This window comes from Xiphophorus couchianus, chromosome 23 (assembly GCF_001444195.1).
Source record: "Xiphophorus couchianus chromosome 23, X_couchianus-1.0, whole genome shotgun sequence".
Taxonomy (NCBI): Eukaryota; Metazoa; Chordata; class Actinopteri; order Cyprinodontiformes; family Poeciliidae; genus Xiphophorus; species Xiphophorus couchianus.
In genome coordinates, this window is record NC_040250.1 from 23,861,947 (window position 1) to 23,885,459 (window position 23,513).

The following is a 23,513-nucleotide window of genomic DNA, read 5'->3' on the forward strand; positions in this document are numbered from 1 at the left end:
TACAGCAGCTCTCTGGCCTGTTGATCACTGGAACAGGTTTTGTGCTCGTCACTTTTCTAGCAGCGTGCTTCTGCTTCGCTTCCAGGCAGGAAAACAGTGAACTTTGTGATGGTGAGTCAGCACTCCGCGGGCCCGCGGCGCAGCCATACGGCAGCAGCTGAACGACTCGAACCGGCGGTCCAGACGACCTCCTGACGCCGATGCGCGTTATTTTCTTTTTCTTTTCTTTTTTTTTTCCTTCTTATTTTCTTTTAGTTCCCGTGTCTGTGCCACACCCCCTCTCCAATTGGAGCGGTGGTACGATCCAGGCAAAGTGCTCCAGCAGCACCGAGCCCCTCACCGGCAGCTCCAGCAGCATCAGCCTCATTTGGGTTCAACCGCGGCTAAACGCACCGCGTCGGACTCCATACACTATACTCCCTCCTTTGCATACATACACACACATACACACACTCTCTCTGTTTCTCTCTCTCTCTCGCAGTGCAGCACAGCACGACTGACTGACTGACTGGTTGGTTTGCTTGTTTGCTGGCGCGCAGCCTCTGCCAGGAGATCCCTTCCTATTCCGCGCAAATCGTTTCGTCGTCCTCTCTGTCAGCATTCGGGAGCGAGCAGCATCATCAGCATCAGCACCGCCACCTCAGAGCCAGACCATCACATTTTTTTTTTAAAACAGGAGCACATTTCCAACAAGAGGGAGGAGGAGGAGGAGGAGGGAGGAAGGGAAGGTTGGTTTGCTCAAGTATTCAGCGTCTGCAAGCACAGAGTCGGACTAAAGGAATGGCTTTACGTCGGAAAGGTGAGCGACGTCTTTAGTTTTGGCCTTTATTATTATTATTGTTATTATTGTAATTTTTTCTGTCTATGGGGGAAGACTGGCTATATAGTGCGTCTCGGCTGCGATGCAGGAAATGCTTATTATCAGCTGTTCTGCGGTGCCGTATGACCCGCGGTGTGTGAATGTGTTTGCATGTGAGGCAGAATGTAAGGAAAAAGAGGGGGTACGTGAATGGGTGTGTGTGTGTGTGTACGTGCTGCTCCTTTTCTATATAAATCATCATCACCCCTCGTTTTTTTTTTTTTTTGGAAGAGTGGGGGACACGGAGCGACTTCGTTTCCAGCGGTCTGAATGATGACAGTTCATGGGGGGGGGGTGCGGATCAGCAGCCGGGCATGCCTGCTTCATGTGTCCCTCCACCTCCTCCAGCCCCCCTATCCCCCTCCTCTTCCTCTCGCCTCCTCTCTGCAAACTGCAAGCTTCGCCCTGAGTTGTTTTCGCCTCCACTTCTGGCTCTCCTATCTAAAGCGCTCAGAACCAGACGGGTTGCAGATCTCAAATCCCCCTCCTCACCGTCCCCTCACACGCACCCCCGCACACACACACACACACACATACACCCCGCCAGCATCAGCAGCCTTCGCTCGATTGGCCCGGGCTGTGTGTGGTTACAGACATGAGCACCAGCGCGGCTCCAGCAGGCACGTCAGGACACATTTGAACACCGTGTGCGCCGATCTGATCCGCAGCCGAGCGTCTGTTTTCTTTTCTTTTTTAAATCCCTTTTTTTTCCCCCCCCTGCAACTTCTGCCAGCACTGAACGATGCTGCAGAAGAAGAAAGAAAGAAAGAAAAAAAAAAAAGACTACAAAAACATATTTATTAATATTTTATTAGAAAGCGCGTTGGGGCAACAACAATTAAAACCCAGATGGATATTTTTATTTTTTATTTTTGTTGATACATTCTAATTAATGTGAAGGCTGCACAAATTGCACCAAGGATGGACATGCTCTGTTAGACCTGAATTAGACCTGCTCACTGCTGCTCCCCTTCACAGTGGATTATGAATAATTGCTTTGAGTAAACTATAGTTAGGGAGTGTACAAAAATACAAATAAATACTACACTATGCTTGTGCAATAGATGGGAAAATGGATCATAGATGATGGGAGAAAAATCAGAAGAATTCTGAAGTGAGGGTTTTTGGTAGTTGGGCCTTATTTTACTATGAGCTATTAGATTTGAAAAGATGCAAATTGTCCTTCGGGCTGAGATGGCCTGCTTCTCCTCCAGCCACTGCTAGCTCTGGGTCGGTTATATCTACGTTTGAACCTGTAGGATCTGAACATAGAAACCAATCCGGTCATTACAACCCCAGATTATTCCTCCTCCATCTTCTGGCTCAGGTTGGGCAATGAGGCACTTTGCATCTGAATCTTCCACAAGTGTGTATTTTTATTGAAAGCCACAATGACAAAAAAAAAGAAATAAATCTGATTTGTTTTAGGTTTGAGCAATTTAGAGCAGCCTGTGTTTATAATAATAATAAAAAATATATATTTGAGGGACGATTTCCTGAAAATTGTCTTCCGCCATCAGTGTCCTCACCACTCTACCTACGCTTTAGCATGACGTTTGTTTAAAAAAAAAAATCAAAGTCAGGTTTGGGCATTAAGGGCAGTTAAACTCCAACATACAGATGCACTTATCAGGGCCTTCTTGGCTGGTCTAGATTTTTATTTGTTTTATTTAATTTATTTTTTTAAGGTCAGACCTGCCAATTCCAGTTATCTAGATTTCTCAATCCTACAAAGTCTTTAACGCAGAAAAATGGTAGACAAATGTGCTGCAAGTGATGGAAAAATGAGGCAATTACACAAATATCCCAATTTCTACATCAAAGCATATGTTAATAACCTTCATTTGATCTTCTTCTCTTTTTTTTGTTTTTTCATTACCACACTCTAGTGAGTTGTGTGGAAAAAAAAAAAATAAAAGTGTGTGCTGTTGCCGGATGTGTTTGCAGACAGAAAACGTTGCCGGCGCTTTGTTTTCGATGCATTTCGAAGCGAAATGAATCGCGAGTTCAACCCGCAGATCGGAGAGGGGAGGGAAAAAATCGGCCGATTCCGCCTCTCGCGATGCGATCAGTGCAATCTCTAAGCTAAGCATGTTATCGTTGCTCTCGAAGTGTAACAGCTTGGCAGATGTTGCGTCAGGGCGGTCCTTTGATGTTGTGATGATGTGTGTGATTAATAAAATGCACACAGCGGAGGTTGGCTTACACACGCACACACACCCCTCTTTTTGTGGGGGTTTCACCCCATTCACACAAACATCTGCTCTCTGCATATGGGAGATGATTTAGATGTATGGAGGCAGCGGCGGCGGATGATTGTGGCGTTACGTTTATGTCTGTCATGTCTAGGGCTCGTAGCTCTCTGCTGTTGTAAAATGTGTGCTTCCTTCCTGGATTTTTATTTTATTTATCTATAAATAAAATAAATAAATAAATAATTATTTATTTTTGAGGCCCTGCAGGGCTGCTGCACACCGATTAAGTGCATGTTTCCCCATAGCACACCTTAACAAGTAGAGGGACAGGCTCTAGAGCTGAAGCGTCACGTCAGCAATTATGTCACACAAAACAGAGGAGGCATTTCTGTCAGTAAGCCACCCGACCACCGGACCTGTCGGTCATGTTTTCACATCTGGAGGTTTTACCTTGCTGATGTGCCAATTGTCTTCTTTCAGATGTTTCCCTTCTTCTCCTTTTATTGTTTTGAGTTTTTCTTTTTTCTTCCCTTCATTTTTGTTGTTGTTTTGTTTAGTGGGAAGGTGCATATGTGCATTTTGGAAATTCAAAGTGGCTTGCCCTGTGCTTCTTGGCTTGGAGTCGCATCATTATTTCAGTGCGACTTCCTGCAAATTTAGCCCTGGAGTGCCGATTGTTAGGGGCTACTGGCATGTTGCCCCGGCTGTCTGCAGATCCCATTGTCCCCAGTTGAAAAAGAAAACAAAAACACCTCTTACTGCAACATCTTTCCTTACCTCCTAATAATTTGTATTTTTCAGAAATTTGAGTGATATCACATGGCCTTTGGATAGTGCATAGCTGTGTGAGACAGCAGGGGAGTACTTTTTTTTGTTATCCATCCCTGCATTATTTATACATTTTCATTCCAGGAATGCAGTAGCCGCTGGCGCTGTAACGCTTCCCCACTCGCATGGAATCGCTCACACGCGCTTCTCTTTTCTGACCGAGAAGTTCCCAGCAAAATGAAAAAGAAAAACTCTTCAACAAAATCCGGGGTCACGAATTAGAAGGGGGAAAATTTGTCCGAGAGCGTACGACACTTAATTCAGCAGCCAGAGCATAAACTGGCATCCAATATGAGGCCCAGTGGGAGTTTTTAGCCCCCGTCTTCCTCTCGCTCAGCGTCCGTCTCACAACAAGAGAAATTCAGCCGCTTCAAAAGCACCAAAACGCTTTAGAGTGTCTGCCACCCTGCTGGTCGTTTCAAAGCGAAAAGGCTCTTCGGCGAGCCGAACGATTGGACAGCTGGACTTTTTGCAAACACGAACGCTGAGATGTGGAACCACCGTTCACCTGCGAGCTGCGACGCCGCTCCCTCCACAAATCCCGCGGCGATGATTGGCGTTTCCGTCACGTTGAACTCCGTGCAAAGCAAGCTGCCAGCACTGTGACATTAAAAATATAATATCGTCAAATTAACCCAGTAAAAATTAGTATCTTTGTACTAATGTTCCTGGAGATGTCCCAGTGGTTACTGAATATATATCCACTGAGAATATCAGAGTCGTAGATGGATATGGGCTTCAGGTTTTACAGCAGTGTTTTAAAGTATTTATTGCGATAACAAAGAAAGAAAAAAAAGTGGCACTGAAAAGTGTTACTCCATCAGTTTATTTTTGGCTATAGCTTCATCACTTTAAATAGTTGGAACTCGTCTCCTACACCCTCCAACCTCCACCTTTATGTGGGCTTCTTAAGTACAACAGATGCATTCAGGTTGGGTCTTCCAATGTTTACCTCTATAAATTTGCTCCCCAGGCCCTCTGGCTAATCCCCGCCCTCGCCATTCAGTCCTTGCTAATAGTCCTCCTCTATTAATAAAGTAAGCAAGTTATAAAGCTCCAAGAAATTATGATTTTAATGTAGTAATTAGGTCTTCAACAGATGTACGAGGCTTTAATTTTTTTTTTTTACTTTAAGTCGTGTTTTAACGTGACATATTGAATGTCGGGGTGAACAAATAAACTCTTGGTGCTAATTTGTTAATAGTTTTTGTTTATTTGAAAACCTAATAGATAAAACTGGAGAATTTTGGTTTACTTATTTATATGGAGGTTTGTAGTTTCTTTCTTTATTTGTTCTTTGTAGTGATAAACTCCTGTTGCCCCTGCCCACACATGATCTGGACCAGATTATGTGTGGGCCCTATCTGTCCACCACCAAAAAAACAAAACAAAAACACTGTTCATCCAAACATAAACATGGCGAACATGTCTTTTAAAGATATATTAACCTTCTGTTTATCATTCTAAATTGGTAATTATGAGATATGTCTAAAAAAAAGTTGTTTACAGATTTATTTATTTATTTCCTGTATTCGCCAAGTGACATATTGCGCTTTGGAAGAAATATCTTCGTACTAATGACTTTTCTGCTGCCAATTCTCGTTTATTTCACCACCTATTGGAGAAAGCGGAATACATTTATCAATTTCTTTATTAATTTCAAGCCTTTTAGATTGCTTTCTTTGGCACGATACCTTCTTCATCTGAGTGCTCCTCGTATCAAAAGCAAATGTTATTCTCTCTTTAGGCTGGGAGCAACTTAGAAGGCAAAATCATCGGTGTTCCAACCAGAACCACCTTCGGCTACCGTAGCGCCAAAAACACACACACTAAGGCAGGTTCACATGTGCACACCCACAGTCACAGGCCCGAGGCGGTCTGCTTTAACGCAACCCGGGTGTGTCTCAGCTGGCGTCTCCTCTGGAGTCTGTTGTTCCTATCGTTGGGCTACGGGCAAAACCTCCCCCCAAAAAACAAACAAAAAAAACGATAAATGTTAGGTGAGATTTTAGATTGTGGAAATGCAATCGCATCCCACCTTCCAAAAAGTGATCCTCCTTTCAAATTTGAGCCAGGAGGCTGAAACACCAGATAACAAATTATCTGCACAACTGTAAACTTTTTGAAAAATAAGTGAGTCTTGTGTTTAACTGAAGAGGTTTGTTCCTGTTGGGCAGCTACTGAAGAGTGTAGGTGGAGGACTGTAAGTGCGAAACTCTGTGTGAGAACATCAGTTATAATGAATCTTTTAATAAAACAAACACCTTATTTGATTGTGCATGAGACTAATATGACACAGTCATAAACGTGACATGACAGCTGTCATGAACATGAAGGAGTCTTTATGGATGTCTGACTGTTGTCAGGAAGGGAGATTCAGAAAATAATGACACTTTTAATGCAAAGTTTCTTTAAAAGTTGCATTAAAAGTCCGTTAAAAGTGCCAACTTTGCATTATTTGGTAGATAATGACACTTTAATGCAAAGTTGGCACTTTTAACAGACTTTTAATGCAAGTTTGCATTAAAAGTGTCATTATTTACTAAGTGACACTTCATAGCAACAGTCATGAACATTCATAAAGACTCCTTCATGTTCATGACAGGTGTTATGACAGTGTCATGTCAGTCCTATGCACACTCTGTCAAATAACGGAGACTTTTTATGTATTTATTTATTTTTTTTAGTAATATTTGTTTCTTGTTGCTGCATATCAAAAAGTAATCACTAAGTCTAAAATATGTTTATTATATGTTTACAAATGTATGAGTTCATTAATCATCTTGAAGAAAGGATTATTGAGCTAATGATTATTGAACTATTTGCAAAAACTGTTGCAGATCCTTTTACTATACAGTTGTGTTTTCTTTACTTTATAGAGATAGTTTAGACTGCGGGTATTACTAACCTGAAACTCAAATAAATCGGACAAATAAAGCTTCCAACTCCGAGAAAGTAAACAAACGTTTTGGGAAGCTGTCGCCTTCACTCACGCTTAAAGGCAGGCTCACATCCACACACACACACACACACACACACACACACACATCCACACACACACACGTTTTTAGCAGGTAAACTTTTATTAATTGAGTCGGCGGAGACAACGATTGAGGGGAGAGAAAAAAATCAATTTCTGCCTCTCCCACCAATTGTTTTACAACATACTCTGTCCTCCACTTCAAAGAGCGCATCTTTTTAGTTAGTGTCAAAATAAGTAGGTTCACATCAGTTGTATTTTGTCCTGCTTTTCTTGCCACGACGAAACCTGCAGCTCTTTTTTTTCAGCTGCAGTATATGAAAAGGATCAAAAACAGATCAAGAAAATATTCAGAAATGATATTTTTAGTTAACTTGAGGTCAACATCAGAGTTCAAAATGTTCTCTTATCCATCTACAAGCAACTTTGTGGTGGTGTTTCTATAAACTTAACTAACAACTTGGAGGAAAACACTATGAGTTGATAGATAGCATAATGCAGCATGCTAATCATAAAATTAATGCTAATGTTAGCATGCTAACGCTGACATCAGGTAATTATCTAAACGACACAGTTCAAGCACTAAAAAAAACATCCAGCCTGTTTTTTTTTCTTGTTTTGTAAAAAGAATAAAAATAAAAGTGTTGTTGGTGTCTGGACAAAACTCCCTATCATTAAGTGACAATTAGCTGGAACCGCAGCTCACCTAGCGACGCCAGCCGAGCCCAGCCCATCACTTAGTAGCAACCCGACTGGAGCTCTGCTCACTTCATTCTTTGAAGCTGGTTTTACTGCTGTACAATGGCTGCTGGAAATGAAAAGTGTTTTGTTGTTGGCTGCAGGAAATGTCCATGCACATTCTCCAAATCAATTATCTTGAAAGTTAATATGTGGAATATTCGAGGCAGGATTTACTGCCAGACTTCGAGTGGAAGAAAGTTCTGTCCCTGCCGAATCAGCAAATTACAACTTTCTCCCATTCTTAGTTAGACACCTAGGAAGAGCGAGGATGATGTCGGATAATGGGGTTGTCCCGTCAGTTTCCAAAACTTGTAAAGGCGCACGATTGGTCAATCTGGACGCCTTCTGGGACTGCGGGTCTGTTGACTTACCATAAGAAACCCCTTCTTGACGGCCAGGTTTTAGGGTTACAACTATCTGATTGTAGCCGTTTTCACATGTATGAAGCCCTAAAACTGCTTATTCTAGACGAAGCTCAGATTAGGCAAAACTGACCAGATAAAATCTCATAATCTGAGAATGATTTTTACATTTTTTTTCAGAAAACGCAGTGAACATGTTTTGCTTAGTCCAGAAACATGTCCTACATGGTTCAAGGACGCATAACAGTTCTCCTTGTTTTAGACAGTAGTTTAGCACAGAATTTGAGAGATGATGTCGGAATATAAATAAATTACATCACGAGAAAAGCTGCAGCTCTAAAATGCAATGAGAAATTTAACAGTTTTTCCCCCCCAGTGGTAAAATCCCATATATTAACTGAAAGTTGTACGTTAGCTACAGCAGTAGATCTTACTTCTCTGAGTGAATGCAGTGCGACAAAAAAAAACAACTGGATATAAATCAAATTTGTGTAATAAAATGAAACGAGAGTGCTATGAAGACAAATGGTGTTAATTTAAAATGTGTTTTCTGCCAGAAATGGCAATAATAATGCCGTCCCTCGCCTCCGACTTTCATGTGCATTCTGGTGGATAATGCTAATATGATTTTTGACGCAACAGGCAACTGGTGCCTGATAATGAAGCGCCTTGCCACGCAGGTAGCGTTTTGTCACATAGGAAAAGCTGGATTTGCTCATCCAGTAGGAGTAGATGATGTGGAAATACAAGTTTATTGCAACCTTTTTGAAAAATTGTAAATTAATCAGTTTTTGTCACTTTTGGCTACAAATTAATAATTGCGTACAATAGTATCCTTACGTAGAGAAATATAAACTTACTTCACTTTACAAATTAAATTAATTAGTGCAGTCTACATTCTAATTTAAATTGTAAACATTCTCAGATACTTTCAAAAGAGATAAAATAGTACAGCAGCAAAAGTATTCTAGCCGTAATATGTAATTTGGTTGTTTGCAAACGTGATCAATTAGAGTTCTTATTGTTTTCATCAGAGAAAGAATTATTCTTGTAGTGGCAATAATGTTTTTCTTTTTGTGGTTCAGAATAAACTGTGATGTTACCCAGGTCAAAAAGGTTTTAGTGTTCTGCAAAGTGAATAACTTTAAACCCTTTCTCACTTTTGCAAAGTTGGTAAATAAATATATTTGGTGTGTATTGTCACACAACAAAGTGCCTGCACACAAAAAACCACATTTGACTTTTTATGATCATGTCCAATAAGTCTTTATGAATAAGTTACATTCAGGTTTCTTTCTTTCTTTCTTTTTTTTTTTAAATCAGCCAATGAAATGATTTATTTAGCAACACAAAACTCACAAATGTTACACTGTGGATCCCGGCACTGAACGAGTTCATCTATTTCCTGCTGACTGGTAAATAGCCTCATGTGTATCATTAGTAATATTCATAGCTCTACTTTCTCCAGACGATCATGAATTATTAACTCTCAGAAAAGATGAATTGCTTCAAAATGGTTGTTGATGCATCTCTGCTAGAAGCCGTGTGTTACACAATGGAGTGCGTTAATGTTCAAAAGTTCAAAATGTATTTCACCGCACCACCAGGGACGCTTAGCGTTTTAAAATTTAATACTGGGGCTTGATTCAGCCATGAACTTGGGGGACTACTTCAAGCATGTGCACCATTGACCAAATTAACTTCATGTTACGAAGACGTGCCTTTGTGTTTAGTCCTCATGGACTTTTACACCCTCAAAATTCCATTGTATTTTCTGTGAAATTACAGTTTTATGCGATGAAACCAAGACAAATTGGGAAATAATTCACCCCTTTAGAAATCTCGACCAATAAAAATGGCTGTCATGTCACTGTATTCAACCAGAAGTCAATGCAAGAAGTTTGTAAGAGACGATTTGAGAGTGAACAGAGTTATGAAGAACGAGCGACTCGGCAAACAGGTCAGGGGGAAAATCTGCGGTAAAGTTTAGGGCAGCACCTGTCTCAATGCCTTGAATTTTGAATGGCTGGTACGATGGCGCACGATTCAGTCCATCAGCTAAACATTGAAAATGTTTGAGACAACAGCAAATCAATCAAGACATGGATGTCCGCCTAAACTGACGGGCCAAGCAGGGAGACCATTAATCAGAAAAGTGGCAGAGAAACCCATGGCAGCTTTGGAGGAGCTGCAAAAATCAACACCTTGGGTGGTAGGATCTGTCACAAGGTCAAACATTAGTTGGGCTCTCCACAAATCCCTTTATGGAAGATGTAGCTGTAATGATTCCTCGAATGAATTCAAGTACCTCGATTATTAAAATTCCTCGAAGCTTCATTAAATTATGTTTTATTGTTTAGCGCACACCACGTTCCGGCCGGGTGAGTAATTGTGTTGGGCAGCTCTCTCACTCCTGTTGTTGACGAAAGAGTTAGCAGCATAATGTGTCATGTTCCGTGTTTTTAATCGTTAATCGGACAAAATAAGTATCCTGAAATTGGCTGCCGCGATGTTAGGAGTACGAACAACTCTCTCTCTCATCCGATTACTCGATTGATCGTAAGAATAATCGATAGAGTACTCGATTACTAAAATATTCTTTAACAACAGCCCTAAGGCACAAGAAATGCACTGGGCCACATGTACACAGTACATAGTTGTATGAAGATACGTAGGTCAGAAGAGAGGAAAGTGTAACTTTTCACGTCTGGCAGAGAACTAACACTGATTTCATCATCTGCATGATGAAACATGCTGGTGACCACACCGTGCGGTGGAGTCATGGAAGCTGCTGAGAGTTAATAGAGCTAAACATCGGGCAATCTTGGAATGTTGAAATCTTCCCATAAAAAAACTAGAGCCTGGGACAAATGTTGACCTTCCAGCTCTCCAACCTAGTTTGCAAAGAAATGTCAATTTCAACAAATCTGGTTGAGACAAAAAAGATTGCCAGCTGTCACTGCAGCAAACGGTATAAATGTCTACAAAGTATTAATTTGTTTCTGTTTGTAAAGTAGTTTGAAAAGCACATGTCAGTTTCCTTCCAATTTAGCAATCAGGCATGTGATTTTTGTTGGTCAGCTACACAAAATTGCACGGTCAGACTTTTGACATTTTTGGTTGTGGCATGACAAAGAGGACTGTATATCCTCTGCTGATTGCCAGCCAGAAAGCCATGCCAAAACAGAAGACAATGATAGGAGAAAAGAAGAAGAAGAAGAAGAAAAAAATCCCACCATATCTACTTCCCTTAGAAAAACCATGACAGCACTGTGCAACCAATTTTCGAATAAAGCTGAGCTAATACTAGTCTGCTGCAGATGTAGCAATCCTGAAATCCCAAACAGTTACAGCTGCTGCGCCAGGAGGAGCCGTTCTGAATGCACTCATATATTGTTTTCTTTTAATGTTGTTACAGGACACAATGATTCGCCTGCGATGCAATAAAATGAGGGATGCAAATTTTCTAAGGGACGTGCACATTGCCGTTTTGCTTAACAAATTTCCTTTGACAGGTAAAAACAGAAAAAAAGCTTACAGTGGGAAATAGAGTCCTGGATAAATAGAGAAACAATGCAAGGTATATGTGATGCTGAGAGGAGAAAAGTGCCTAAAATGACTCTCTGCTATTTCCTAACAACAAATACGTTTTACAATGGGCGCTATTGATTTCAAGCTTATATGATTTGTTTATCTGGAAAATTGCTATGGCTCTTTTCACCGATACCTGAGCGGAAAGCCTTTAGGCTACGAGAAACAGTGCTCAGATATCCAGCAGCTCCATATTACATCTTCGCCACACTTCAGAGTTCTTATCGGAGAGAGCGGGTAACCCGCGTGTCGTCGCCCTGAGGTGCACGCGCATCAGACAGGCGCGTGGACGCGATGCATTCAGGCGGCCGCGTGCCTCAATCTCCTTCGGCTTGCCAAACGAAAAACGCTTTGCTCAGAACTTAAAGTATGCACTTTCAGGTGCAAGGCTGCAGAATGAGGAATAAGGTGAAGAATGGGATATCTTTCATTTTTGTTGTTGTTGTTTTATTGGATTATAACAAAAAGTCCCCGTCCTTGAACGTTAAACGCTGTTTTGGTTTCCGTCAGAGACGCCATGCATCTCTTTGCGACGGCGTAGATGGAAGATTAGCCCACTTAGCTCTCAGAAATCAATCTGCCATGCAGCTCAGGCGCTCCTTGTGGGTCTTTTCAGGCCCTCCTCTGCAGGGCTAATGTTCTTTCCTCACTCATTTCACTGTAATCAACAACTTCATAAAGGAAGTAACTGTCTGAATCGCTAATCGCCAAATCCAATTTCTGGAATCAATGGCATTGATCAGTCAATTAATTTAGCATCCACAGTGCAGCCGGCTTTGCTTTGGGTATTTTGGGAAGGGTTTTAGTGGTCGAATGCATTATTGAGAGAGGCTTTTTACCAAGAAGTGGCTGATGCAGAGAGCTTTGGAGGCCGTCACTCATGGAGTTAAGCTTTATTTGCGGAGCTAGTTACTGCGAACAGCCTTTCAGTCCTGCAGTGTGACGTTTATTTATGTTACAGGAGAGCGGGAATATCAGTTGTGTTGAACGAGGCTTTGCCTTGTCTAGAATATTGATTAAGTAGCTTTGAGTCTCATGTTTTGTGTGATCAAATGTCCGCACATCCCGGCAGGTTGACGTTTGGGGCGTGCATGTTGATGTAAACACAGGACCTCTTTGCAGTTTTGTGTTTCTGCCATTACTGGTAAGAAGATTTAAAATTCTAGTAATGCTGTTGCTTTGACTTAAAGTCCTTAAGATAAGATTTGTGGCGAAATGGGGAAATGCTTGAGAAGCTGTCTTTGGGTCAGCAGTGCACTACTGGGGTTGTGTTTGTAGGTTGTCTAGGTTTGAATATATGACTAACACTAATAATTGCTTAACAACGTTATTAATAAAACTAGGTATTTGGATCAAAATGACTAAGTCAGGCCAACCCTTGGTTTTCAGAAAACAGCCAAATCAGTCTGACTTACAGCTGCCTGATAAGGGTTAGGTTTTAAAATAATAGATGAAGATGTAAGTCCAACACTGTTGTTATCTGAGCAGCAATATTCACACAAGCTATTATTTTCGGAAGGTCACAATATGCTTAAGTTCTTTTATTGTTTTTTGCCAAAAATGTCTTAAGCCATTATTATAGGACGGTGACAATATGGGACAAAATACAGACGACCTCTCTCAAATATGTCGCCTGACTTTCTTTGTTTAGACTAAATTTGGTGAGGATGTGTGGATTCCAAATAAAAATCTTTTTCTGGCCATCCAGTTAATCAGTTAGTTCTCGAGTGGTTGCTTTTGTAGCTTTGACTGTAGTCAAAACTCTAAGGAAATGAGTAGGCTAATAAAGATGTCGTCGGGTTATTAAAGTGTTAAAGGAGCTTGTTTGGTGAGCTGTAGCGGAAAACAAACAAGCCGCGACCGTCTGATAGCAAAAGATTTATGATTTCTAAGCGGTGTGAGAACGCCACAGCTGGACTCCGCCGTTAGCCGCTAGCAGCTGTAAAGATGGCCTCTGCATTCAAACTTCCTATTGATGCTAAGCTAAACTCGTTATGCTTCGACTGATCAAACATAATCTGGGCGATTCCTCACTAAACAGAGATAATTCAAAAAGCATTTTGAGGTCATTGAAACATTAATGTAATTGTCAAAACACACAAATTGAGGAACTGAATACCATAATATGTGGTGTAAAGACTAGGTTTAGAATATTCTGCAGTAATAAGAATTTTTAAAGCACATTTCATGAGATTTGTGAAACTTGTATTTGTAAAAAAAAAAAAAAAAACTAAATAGCCCAGGCAGAGCGGGTGTTTTTCCAAAAATGTCCCTATAATCTAATTTGGTCATGCTTTTGTGTACCACATTTGTTGCTACACCTCTAACTTATAGCATTATGTCATGGTGTTTATGTAAGAGCATCACACTGAGAAAATCTCAAGTTGGGCCATGCCGTGTGCGTTTCTTTTTTTCTGTTGTTGTTTACTCCTCGGTTTACTGGGGAATCAGCAGAGGGATTTAGATCACAGAGCCGCAGAGGTGGATATCATGAATAGAAAGTGGTATTCTGCTAAGACGCAGCAGGAAAAGGGCCGTACCGTGTAGTCAAGGTCTGACAGAAAGTAAGTTTTACCTGCAGTTAAGATATCTATATATATATATTAAAGAAAACGTCCTTTGAAAAGTTGAAGCCGAGCGATTCCTTCGCTCTTGGCCACACTCAGAGGCCATGAATACTGTAGGGCCTTATGGATTTCTCCACGCCACTCAGGCGTGCAGTGGCGAGGTGGGATTTGAGCCGTGTCCACTATAAATAGTCAAATGGTCCAGGATGGCTTCCCAGCCCGCTGACAGCTCCCTGACAGGAACTGATCTGCTCTGTGAAGGGACACACAGACTCCATTTCCTGCTTTTCAGTCATGCTCTCATTCTGAAGGGAGCGAGGACACAATGAGGACTGCTCATTGTGTCACCTCTGCGGCTCGCGCTGCAAACGCGCATTAACCTGCCGCGTGAAAGGATGAAGGCACGCCGTGCGGCGAGGACGCTGCAGGAGGAGCACAGGACTGCAAACGTCGGTGCAATATTGTCTTTGCTGCGAGGGCCAGTAAAGACTGTTGATTCTCCGCGGCGCGTGGGTGTTCAAGTGTGTTGTTTTTTTCAGAAACTGTGAAACGCTATAAGTATGTATAGGCGCAAGGGCAGTGCCTGTGTGTCCGTCTGCGGCTGATTGTCAGTGTTTTGTCTCTGAAGCCTCCCCGGTATGCAGGGTTGTGCTCCTGGCCGGCGTGTTTTAAAGTGTGTGTGTGTGTGTGGGAGGGAGGGGGGAAGATAGGGGGTGTAACACGCAACAGTACGTGTTCTGCTGGTAAACTCGGTATTAGCAGCAAGAGATTTCAGGCTTGGTCAGCTATGAAAGCACAAGTACGTGACAAGAGTGCCGCCGCCGCCCACAGTTATAGCGCGCCCTTATCCACTAATTAAAACTCTCTATCACTCCATGTCTCACTTGGCAATCTCTCCATCCTTCAATTCCCCCAATTTTCTCTGCGATCCCTCCACCTCTCATTATCTATCCATCACTCTCTTCATCCCCGTTTGGCATTCAGGCCTCCCTGTTTCTCAGCAGGCACTGCGGGTTACCAGTAGGTGGCGTTCTGTTTTGCTGCGTTTCGGGTGGTCATAGGCGTAACGGGGTCCTGTGGGTCCTTCAGGGCCTTTTCGTCACAGTAGTCCCTGTCACATGCCTGAGGAGTCACGGCAGTGCTAACGAGTGGAAGTGGAAGTTTCTTAAGCCCTGTCTCTCCCGTGCTGTACACACACACACACCATACACACTCTCACTCCAGGAAAGGCGTCTTCCTCTGACAGCTCATTGTTTACTCCCGTAGGACCTGTAGCCTGGATCTGCATCTGTAGCTGGAAACTGTGCTGCTGTTCTCATCCGATGATTAAGCCATTGCTCCAGGAGACAAAAACACAAAAAACAAAAGAAGAATCAAACCTGCAAGCTACAATGGGGATTGTCACGATTTGACTTTCGAAGTATCTGCTGTGATAAGTTTGAGCTGCAACATAAACGCGTTTCTTTAGGGGTCTCATCGTCATCCTGCCAGCTCGCGCGGCGTGTTTAGAACGTGGAATTTTTCTCATCTCTGCGCAAACAAGCTCCGAGGGGGGAAAGAAGCGTAAAAAGGCCGGAGCTAACATAGAAAGTATCTCCCATTTTACTGGTGTCTCTCTTGGCTCTTATGAAAATAAGATGCTCCCTGCATGGTGGAAATGCATTTGTAATCCTTGAACTATACTGTATCAATAATCTGAGAAGCTAATATTGTCGGATGGCACTCCGCTCTCCCCATCCGCCTTGTTTATTTACCCATGTGAAACTCAATTTCTCTGCCTCTGTCTGTCTCCAATCCTCTGTGTGCCTCGCTCTTTTCCCTCCCCTCTCCGCCTCCCCTCTCTCACTTTCTCTTTCCCTCTCTCTCTCTCTCCTCTTGTTCGTCATGATTTGAGCTCAATCGCATGAGATATTGGGGAATGGAAATCGGTTTTGACTCGTCCTTGTGGTTCTCGGCGGATGCGCGCAACGATCTCTGCTGAGTTGTTTGTGTTCATGGTGGATATCTGAGGGGCCCCGCCCCTCTGGAGATGACTCGGAGTGCAAATCCTGTTTAAAGGCAACCGGGTACGCGAGTCTTCATCGCTTCCTCTAAGCAGATTTGCACACACACACAAAATAAAAAATAGCGCCTTGGCCCACAGTTGCACAGTATGAATAAATAAATGGATAGGAAATCGGGGGGATCAAGCGGGTGAAGGGTCCCATTAGATATTATTGCATCTGTGAAGCCATGGATTATCACTCCCGTCCTGTTGTATGTTTGGCTGAATGTGTGTGTGTGTGTGTGTGTGCAGGCGCGGGTGTGTGTGGTAGAGAAAAGGAGAGAGGGAGGGTTTGAAACAAAACAAAAAGGGTTAGTTGGAGACGAGAGGAGGAAGGGAATCATCATGTAATGCGATGCATGTGTTGCGCTCAGCGTTGTCACTCTGTATTAATGTTAAACTGAGTGCTGAAGAGTTCATTACACAGTGATTAATTATTGATTAGAAATGAATTAGGAATGAAAACCCGCAATGGCATGTACGTACATTGTCAATGCATACAAGCGCTCACTGTCAATCCATTTGTAGCGCAAATAAAGTGCCAGTCATTTGTTTAGGTTTATGCCATGAGATGGGCCTGCACTGTATTTACGTCTGGAAGCAGAGGCAGATGGGTTGCTAAGGGGGCGCTGTGGGAAAATTCACCAGTAATGTTTTGCAACAAATACCAAGATATATATGAAAATTTAAGTGTGGAAACAAAACAAGTCAAGTAGATTTGTATGGCACATTTCAGCACATTTGCCCTATATTTGTAGCTTTTACCTCTAAGTTTCTAAAGGGTTAGGGTGTCCCGATTCTTTTTGTAGAAAAAAAAAGGTTCTCAGAATAGGTTTTGCAGCTCTTAAAGATTGAAAATGTCCAGAGTCAGGCTTGGAGGTGAAGGGGTAGGCCAAGACTTGTTTTTATTATTTTTTGGTGTTGTTTAGGGTCATCCTAATCCCTCTTTCTGTGTCTTTACCCCTTGGCCATTAAGGTAAAAACATTACAACATTTACTGTTACTTCCATGTGGAAGTAACAGGCCAGTAGTATTTTCTGGCCTGTTAGAGCAATTAATTGCTAGGCATTAAAACATATTCCTTGGTGGCACCATGTACATCACACATCTGGGGTCGTCATCAAAAATGCTTGAATATTTGTCAATATTCAATAAGAAAAAAAACCTCAAAAGTTTTTTTCTTATTAAATCTTACAAGCTTGTTTTGTGATTTTCGTTTTCTTTTTTCATCCCATGTTAGCTTAAAAGCACTTCTCTGTTCTCCTTTTAATATATGTGTCGTTTTGGTATACAAACAAAACAATGAACAAAATGGTAATTAGGGTTTCCAAAAAGTCATTCGAGTATTTATGTTTTTATTCTGGTAACAATGCAGTACTATCTATTTCCTCCTCCCCCCAATTTTGTTTGCTCAGGTGAACTGGACAAGATATCAAACTAAAACCACTGGTATGGATCAAACCAGTGGTTAACAAATTTATGGTAGGGATCCCAGTGGGAGTTCTGAATCAGCAAGAGTAGAATCTCAAAAATCCTGCACTTGCATTTCCTAAAGACCTTTTAGGAAATAAAAAAATGACAAAAAAAAAGGTCAGATTTTCACAATAAATATTAGACGTAATTATATACTTAAAAACTCTTATTTTGTTAAATTGTTATTTGTCAGTACATAATCAAGAACGGAATCAGAGCTAATTTAGGTTTCAAATCATATATAAACTATATTAAAATAGATTTAGGACTTCCTGATAGAAGAGTTGTTTGCACCGTTTTCCTGCAGTCATCTTCCCCAAGTCAACTCCCCGTACACCATGTACTCCATTGCTTAACACGCACATAAAAAAATGATGAGTGACACAATACAGGAGGGCTTTGAGCAACCCTGTATCTAGCAACCCAGAAATCCAGAGGATACTTACTTATACTTATCTACCAACCCTGAATAGGAGTATCTAGTTTATTTACTTTGGATCAACATTATTAGATTCTTTTTCTTCTTTTGCTCTTTCCTTTGGTTTGCTATTTTTGTTTGTATTTCCCTTTAATTCCTGTAAAGCACTTTGTATTGCCTTGTTGCTGAAAATGTGCTATATAAATAAAATTACCTTTACCTTATTCGGCTTTCTTGCGCTGTCCAAAAATATCCATGTCAGCTTAATTGACTGGTGTAACTTGTCTTAGCTATAGGTGTGTTGGGGTGTGTGTGTGTGTGTGTGTGTGTGTGTGTGTGTGTGTGTGTGTGTGTGTGTGTGTGCGTGTGTGTGTGTGTGTGTCTCTCTGTTGCCCTGTGATGGATTGACAACCTTTCCAAGGTGTACCCCGCTGCCCAGCCAATGAGTATGGAAAATAGCCGCCGGCCTACCTTCGACCATAAATGGATAAGTCGGCATTGTCAACTTTTTGATGGATGGATATTTTATAGGAATACATAAAGTTGAATTAAATTCATTAAAAGGGTTGCAGGTGAGATTGTATTGTTGTTTTTCTCCAACCAAAAATACATTTAGTAGATGAAAGTCACTGTTGAGTTAACTTTTGTGAAATGTAGATTCACAGTGAAGTTGCTGTGTCCGACAACAGCGTCCCAGTTCAACCAGCAACAATTAGTGGTGTAGAATCAATCTTGACGATATTTATTGTACATACAATTTTTTTTTTACACTTTCTTTATGATTTTGACAATCAAAACAATTGTCAGCTGCTGCTGGTAATGTCTCGATACGAACAGCAAGGCTCTTGCTCATCTTCCCCAACTCCCCGTACATCATGTACTCCATTGCTTAACACGCACATAAAAAAATGATGAGTGACACAATACAGGAGGGTTTTTGAGCATCCCTGCATTAAAAATGCATTCCGAAACAGTGCTAATTATTCCAACATCCTCCAATGTTTCCAGTTCCATTCCTGTTTGTTTTCTGTTCCAAGGCGAGCCAAATCCGAGCTCCGTCACCCTCTGCACGTTCCGGTCTGGGCCGGGTGTTTTGCTCAGGTGGCACACGCTGACCTTGTCCCAGAGAACGCTCATGTGTCTTGTTTGAAGTGAGCTTTGCTCTAAAGAAAAAGAAAAACGCAACCTCCAGATTTTGACATCAAACCCAAGAATCAAGCCCCCTAATGGGCACCCCACTGTGGGCAAGAATTAGGTGGAATAACCCCTGCTAGCAGGCTTACTTCTCTAAATGCATGGGTCTCTGAGGAGGAGATGGAGGGTGGAAAGTGTTGAGGCTAGGAAGGGCAAGCAGAGCAAATGTGAAATTGAACAAAAGAAAGGAGATGGTTTGTTTTGGTATAGTACACATCTTTATGCAAACAAAACGACATGCAAGCGACGTGTTCTGATTACGCTCGGTATATGAGCGCCTGTGATGATAGAGGAGGGGGAGACTGTGTGTCCTTGTGCAGCATTGCATGCTTTCATTCTTGCGTGTAAGAGGGTGGCAGACAAAAAAAGAAAGAGGGCCTCTGTGGAGACAGACAGCAGTCAGTGCCTGCAGCAAGCTCAGAGCTCACAGGCTAATGTATACTTGCACCACGCTGTACCAGAGAGAAGGTGACACCAGTCAATCCCGTTTTGACAGGGCAGCTGAGATAATAGCTGGCTTTGATTCCTTGCAATAACTCCTGCCAATCAAAATGAAAGGCATCGTGATTGCAGGGAAACCACAAGTGTCCGTCGTAAGGCCGTACTGCACGCTACAGGTGTGGGGCTAACATAATTGCCCCGCTAAATTCACTTTTGTGTTCGCAATCTTTTGTTGTGATTCGTGCTGTCATTAAAATCAAGGCCAAACACTGAATGGAGCAGGCAGACAAGTGTGGAACATTTACAGATTACTCATGCCATGATGAGGCCTGCGGGCGGGGCTGAGATGGAGATGCAAACGATTTGGCCCATATTCCGACAGTTTGCTGTCAAGGGTCAGTGGGCGGTCTGGATGTGTGCGCAGGTGTCTTCACGTGGAGGAGGAGGGTGAGTGCAAGGCCAGGGGAAGGAGCCCTTCAGGTGGAATAAAAGTATTACTGCAGTGGTAGAAAGGTCAGCTGTAAACTTGTATCAGACTAGTGGTGATCACCCTGTGCTGCAGATCTCTGAGGTATTGAGCAGGCACGCTCTAATGGCTTTGATATATGGACTACAGGACTCCCTGAAGAGGTCAATACCATAGCACTTTGTCTCTATGAGCAATGACCCTCTCAAGCTCCATTTAGAAGCTTTATAACTGCAGGAAATAGGCTGGAAAGGCCTCGAACAGGGCACGGTGAAAGGGACCTAATATGAATGAAGTATTTTCTAATCACTCCTTCTATGCCCTAATCATGGTCCCAATCAATCATTAGTTACGGCATTATAAGAGCACGATGGTGGACATTATCAGAAGTAGATTTTGACGTGATTGAGAGGCGCACGAGGGAATGTGAGCGGAGCGGTACAGCAAAAGAGTTGATTTATCAGCCTTCATTTTGGGAGACCAATGACACTGAAAAGACTGTTGTCAAAAAGTATTCCATCACCACTTCACGGCGATGGTGAACCGCAGTGTTTAATGAGAGTGACAGACCTGGAGCTCGGTGACGAATTCGATGATTTATCTGCGGCTTGTGAATGGCTGCCTGTAAAAGAGAGATAAAGCTTAGAGTTATTAGTGCAAGCGGTGGCCGCGACTGGCAGAACACTAAACCTTGTTTGATTTAAGCTGGTTTTCCTTTGAACACATAAAGGTAGAGAGGCTGCCGTGCCTCCCGTTTGCGCATTGATTAGGTGGTAACCTTTGGTGTGAAGTATGAAAGAAGATACATACTGTGTATAAATGCTCACGATAATTGGAGTTCACAGGTGCTGTGTTCAATAACAGAATTGCTGTGCTATTTTCTTTCTTTCTGTACAATTCTCTTCTCTTCATTTTCTTACCCAATCTTCCTTGATCCTAATTTCCTAATACTGGCTGTCCACGGTCGTTTTCATCACTGTTAAAGTCTTACTTTAGAGAGACAAGAAAATCAGGCTGAAAATTTTACACTTTTAGCCACTAGATCATGTCTAAATTTAACAAAGACGCTTGGTTAGCCAATTTGGTCTCCTTTTAGCCGATCTACGCGTTTTTGTGGGCATCCTTACGCTTTTCATAAAAACCAGTGTTGTATTTTCTGTGTCTGTTTGCTTTCTTTTCCTTCTCATCCACCATTCTTGCCTTTTCAGAATGTGTTCTCCGTGCCGTGGCTTTGCTGAGTGACTAAGTGGAGCCCTATGAGCCATGGAGGAGATGGACAGCAAACCCTACCAGCCACTGTCAAAAGGCCGCCATGAAATGGAGATGTCCTACACCAGCTCGTCTGACGAGAGCGAGGACGGCCGTACTCATCATCGCTCCTACACTTCGCGAGAAACTCTGCCAGACTACACGCACGAGCTTCGCCTCACCCTTGGGTCACACCGGGACAGACAGAGCAACTACAGCCAACCCCAACCAGGTAGTCAACTCTTGTTGACTTCTCAGCACAGTTTTGTTACGAGTATCATGAAACACTAAGGGGCTCTGCGTAGTCCAGCTGAACTGAAGAAATCAGTTCCCATAGTCCAAATATCACGGCATTTTGTTCTTAGCCTTATGTCATGTTATGTCACACACCTCCTGGGGAACTTTTGATTGTTCTGATGGATGGATTTATTTATGTGGAAAACAGCGCTAGGTACTGTATCTGTGCCAGGTGGGATGTATTGTCGGGTAGCACAGATGGTCAGAACATGGGTTTTTCAGTCATAGATCAGATTTTTTCAAGGCCGTGAGGAACTATGTGCTGAAATATTAAACTCCCCCCTGCTCAGTACTGGTCCAATGCAGTGGGAAAACGGTTCACCAGTTACTTCCGTTCCTTTTTTTCTTAAGGTAACGTGAAAAGTGAAATAAGGTTTTCCAGTCCGTCAATCATTATCGAAAACCACGCGACCATGCATTGACAGTTTGACTTCAATCAGACCATGCTGGGTCCTCAAGACGTTACTGAAACTATGGCTTTGATAAAAGGCAAAATGTTGTCACCCATCAAGGGGATGGGGTTTGCTGTCTTGGTGTCTGCAATCTTCATGTGAAATTATGTGTCAACTTGGGAAGGTGAATCAAATAAATATTTTACTATTGATTATGCTGCATATCTTCGTCAATTATTTTCACAGCCATAGTATGTAGTAACGTCCACAGAAAAACTTTAGTTTATTTAGTTTACATACTTCACTCCAAAGTACGTATTCTTTCAAGAATCAGAACAAACCTAGAATCCAGAGGAACTCACCTTACTACCTTAGATCAACATTATCAGAACAAGAATCCAGAGAAACCCCCTAATAAATTGCGGACCAATTATTCTTAAACACGGGGAACTAACAGTTATTTTGTTTTACTTTTTCTTCTTTTGCTTTCTCCTTAGGTTTGTTATTTTGTTTGTATTTCCTTCTAATTCATGCAAAGCACTTTGAATTGCCTTCTTGCTGAAAATGTGCCATATAGATAAAATGACCTACCTGCCTCCACTACCCCTGCCATACGGGTGGGTTTGTTTACTTCAACTTCCTAAAAGAAAACTTAATAACTGTTATTACAATGACACTTATTTAATGCGTTCACAAGCTTTCTGCAGCATGCCTTTTAAGCAACAACATGCACAGCAACGGGGTGAATAAACTAATTGATTAATCAGCTAATTTAATTTCTCCATTAAAAAGGTGAAGATGAAATACTGCATTCGTTATGTATTGACAACAACTTGACATAAAATAAAATCATATTACGATACCTATTTTTACTTTAATTAATAATACTGGTGCAACCTCACGCTGACCCATGGCTAATGACATACGGTGCATATTGGCAGACACACGTAGCACGCCACACTCAGAGGTCCCTGAAAGGACCTGTGTGAATTACTTATTACAGTCCACCATGAGCCAGAAGGACAGTCGGAGGCAGCCAATTACCTCTTCTCCACGGAGGTGATATTTCTCTCCCACTGCTAAACTAGGTCAACCCCGAACCTCTCTGGCCTCACCTGGGGTGGAACACCACCCTTCATTACACGCACACTCCCAGATGGACACGGCCTGACAAAAGGCACACACTCCGGCTGACGCGAGCGCACCAAAAAGATTTCTCCCGGCCGCTGACGGGAGGAGAAATAGGCCAACGCGCGTTGTGATGGATGGGCTTTATGCAGGTCACGCGAGGTGTTAAGAGAGAAATCGCACCTCGTAGGGAGAGGTCTGCCTTTCTCGCGCGTCTCGCGGTGATCAATAGACGCTTTCCCGTGCTATCGTCAACCCCCTGCCACCTCGTAGGAGCCTTCCCAACAAC

General features: G+C 42.3%; 1 protein-coding gene across 1 annotated transcript in view; it reads left to right on the forward strand.

The window, feature by feature from the left end:
* The first annotated feature begins 289 nt into the window (after window positions 1-289).
* The window catches only part of tenm1 (teneurin transmembrane protein 1), a 287,438-nt gene continuing 264,214 nt past the window's right edge, over window positions 290-23,513 (forward strand). The window contains exons 1-2 of the mRNA XM_028009863.1: window positions 290-799; window positions 21,368-21,639. Of these exons, the coding sequence (XP_027865664.1) occupies window positions 21,423-21,639 (217 nt within the window). The 5' untranslated portion in view covers window positions 290-799; window positions 21,368-21,422. The remainder of the gene's footprint in view (window positions 800-21,367; window positions 21,640-23,513) is intronic.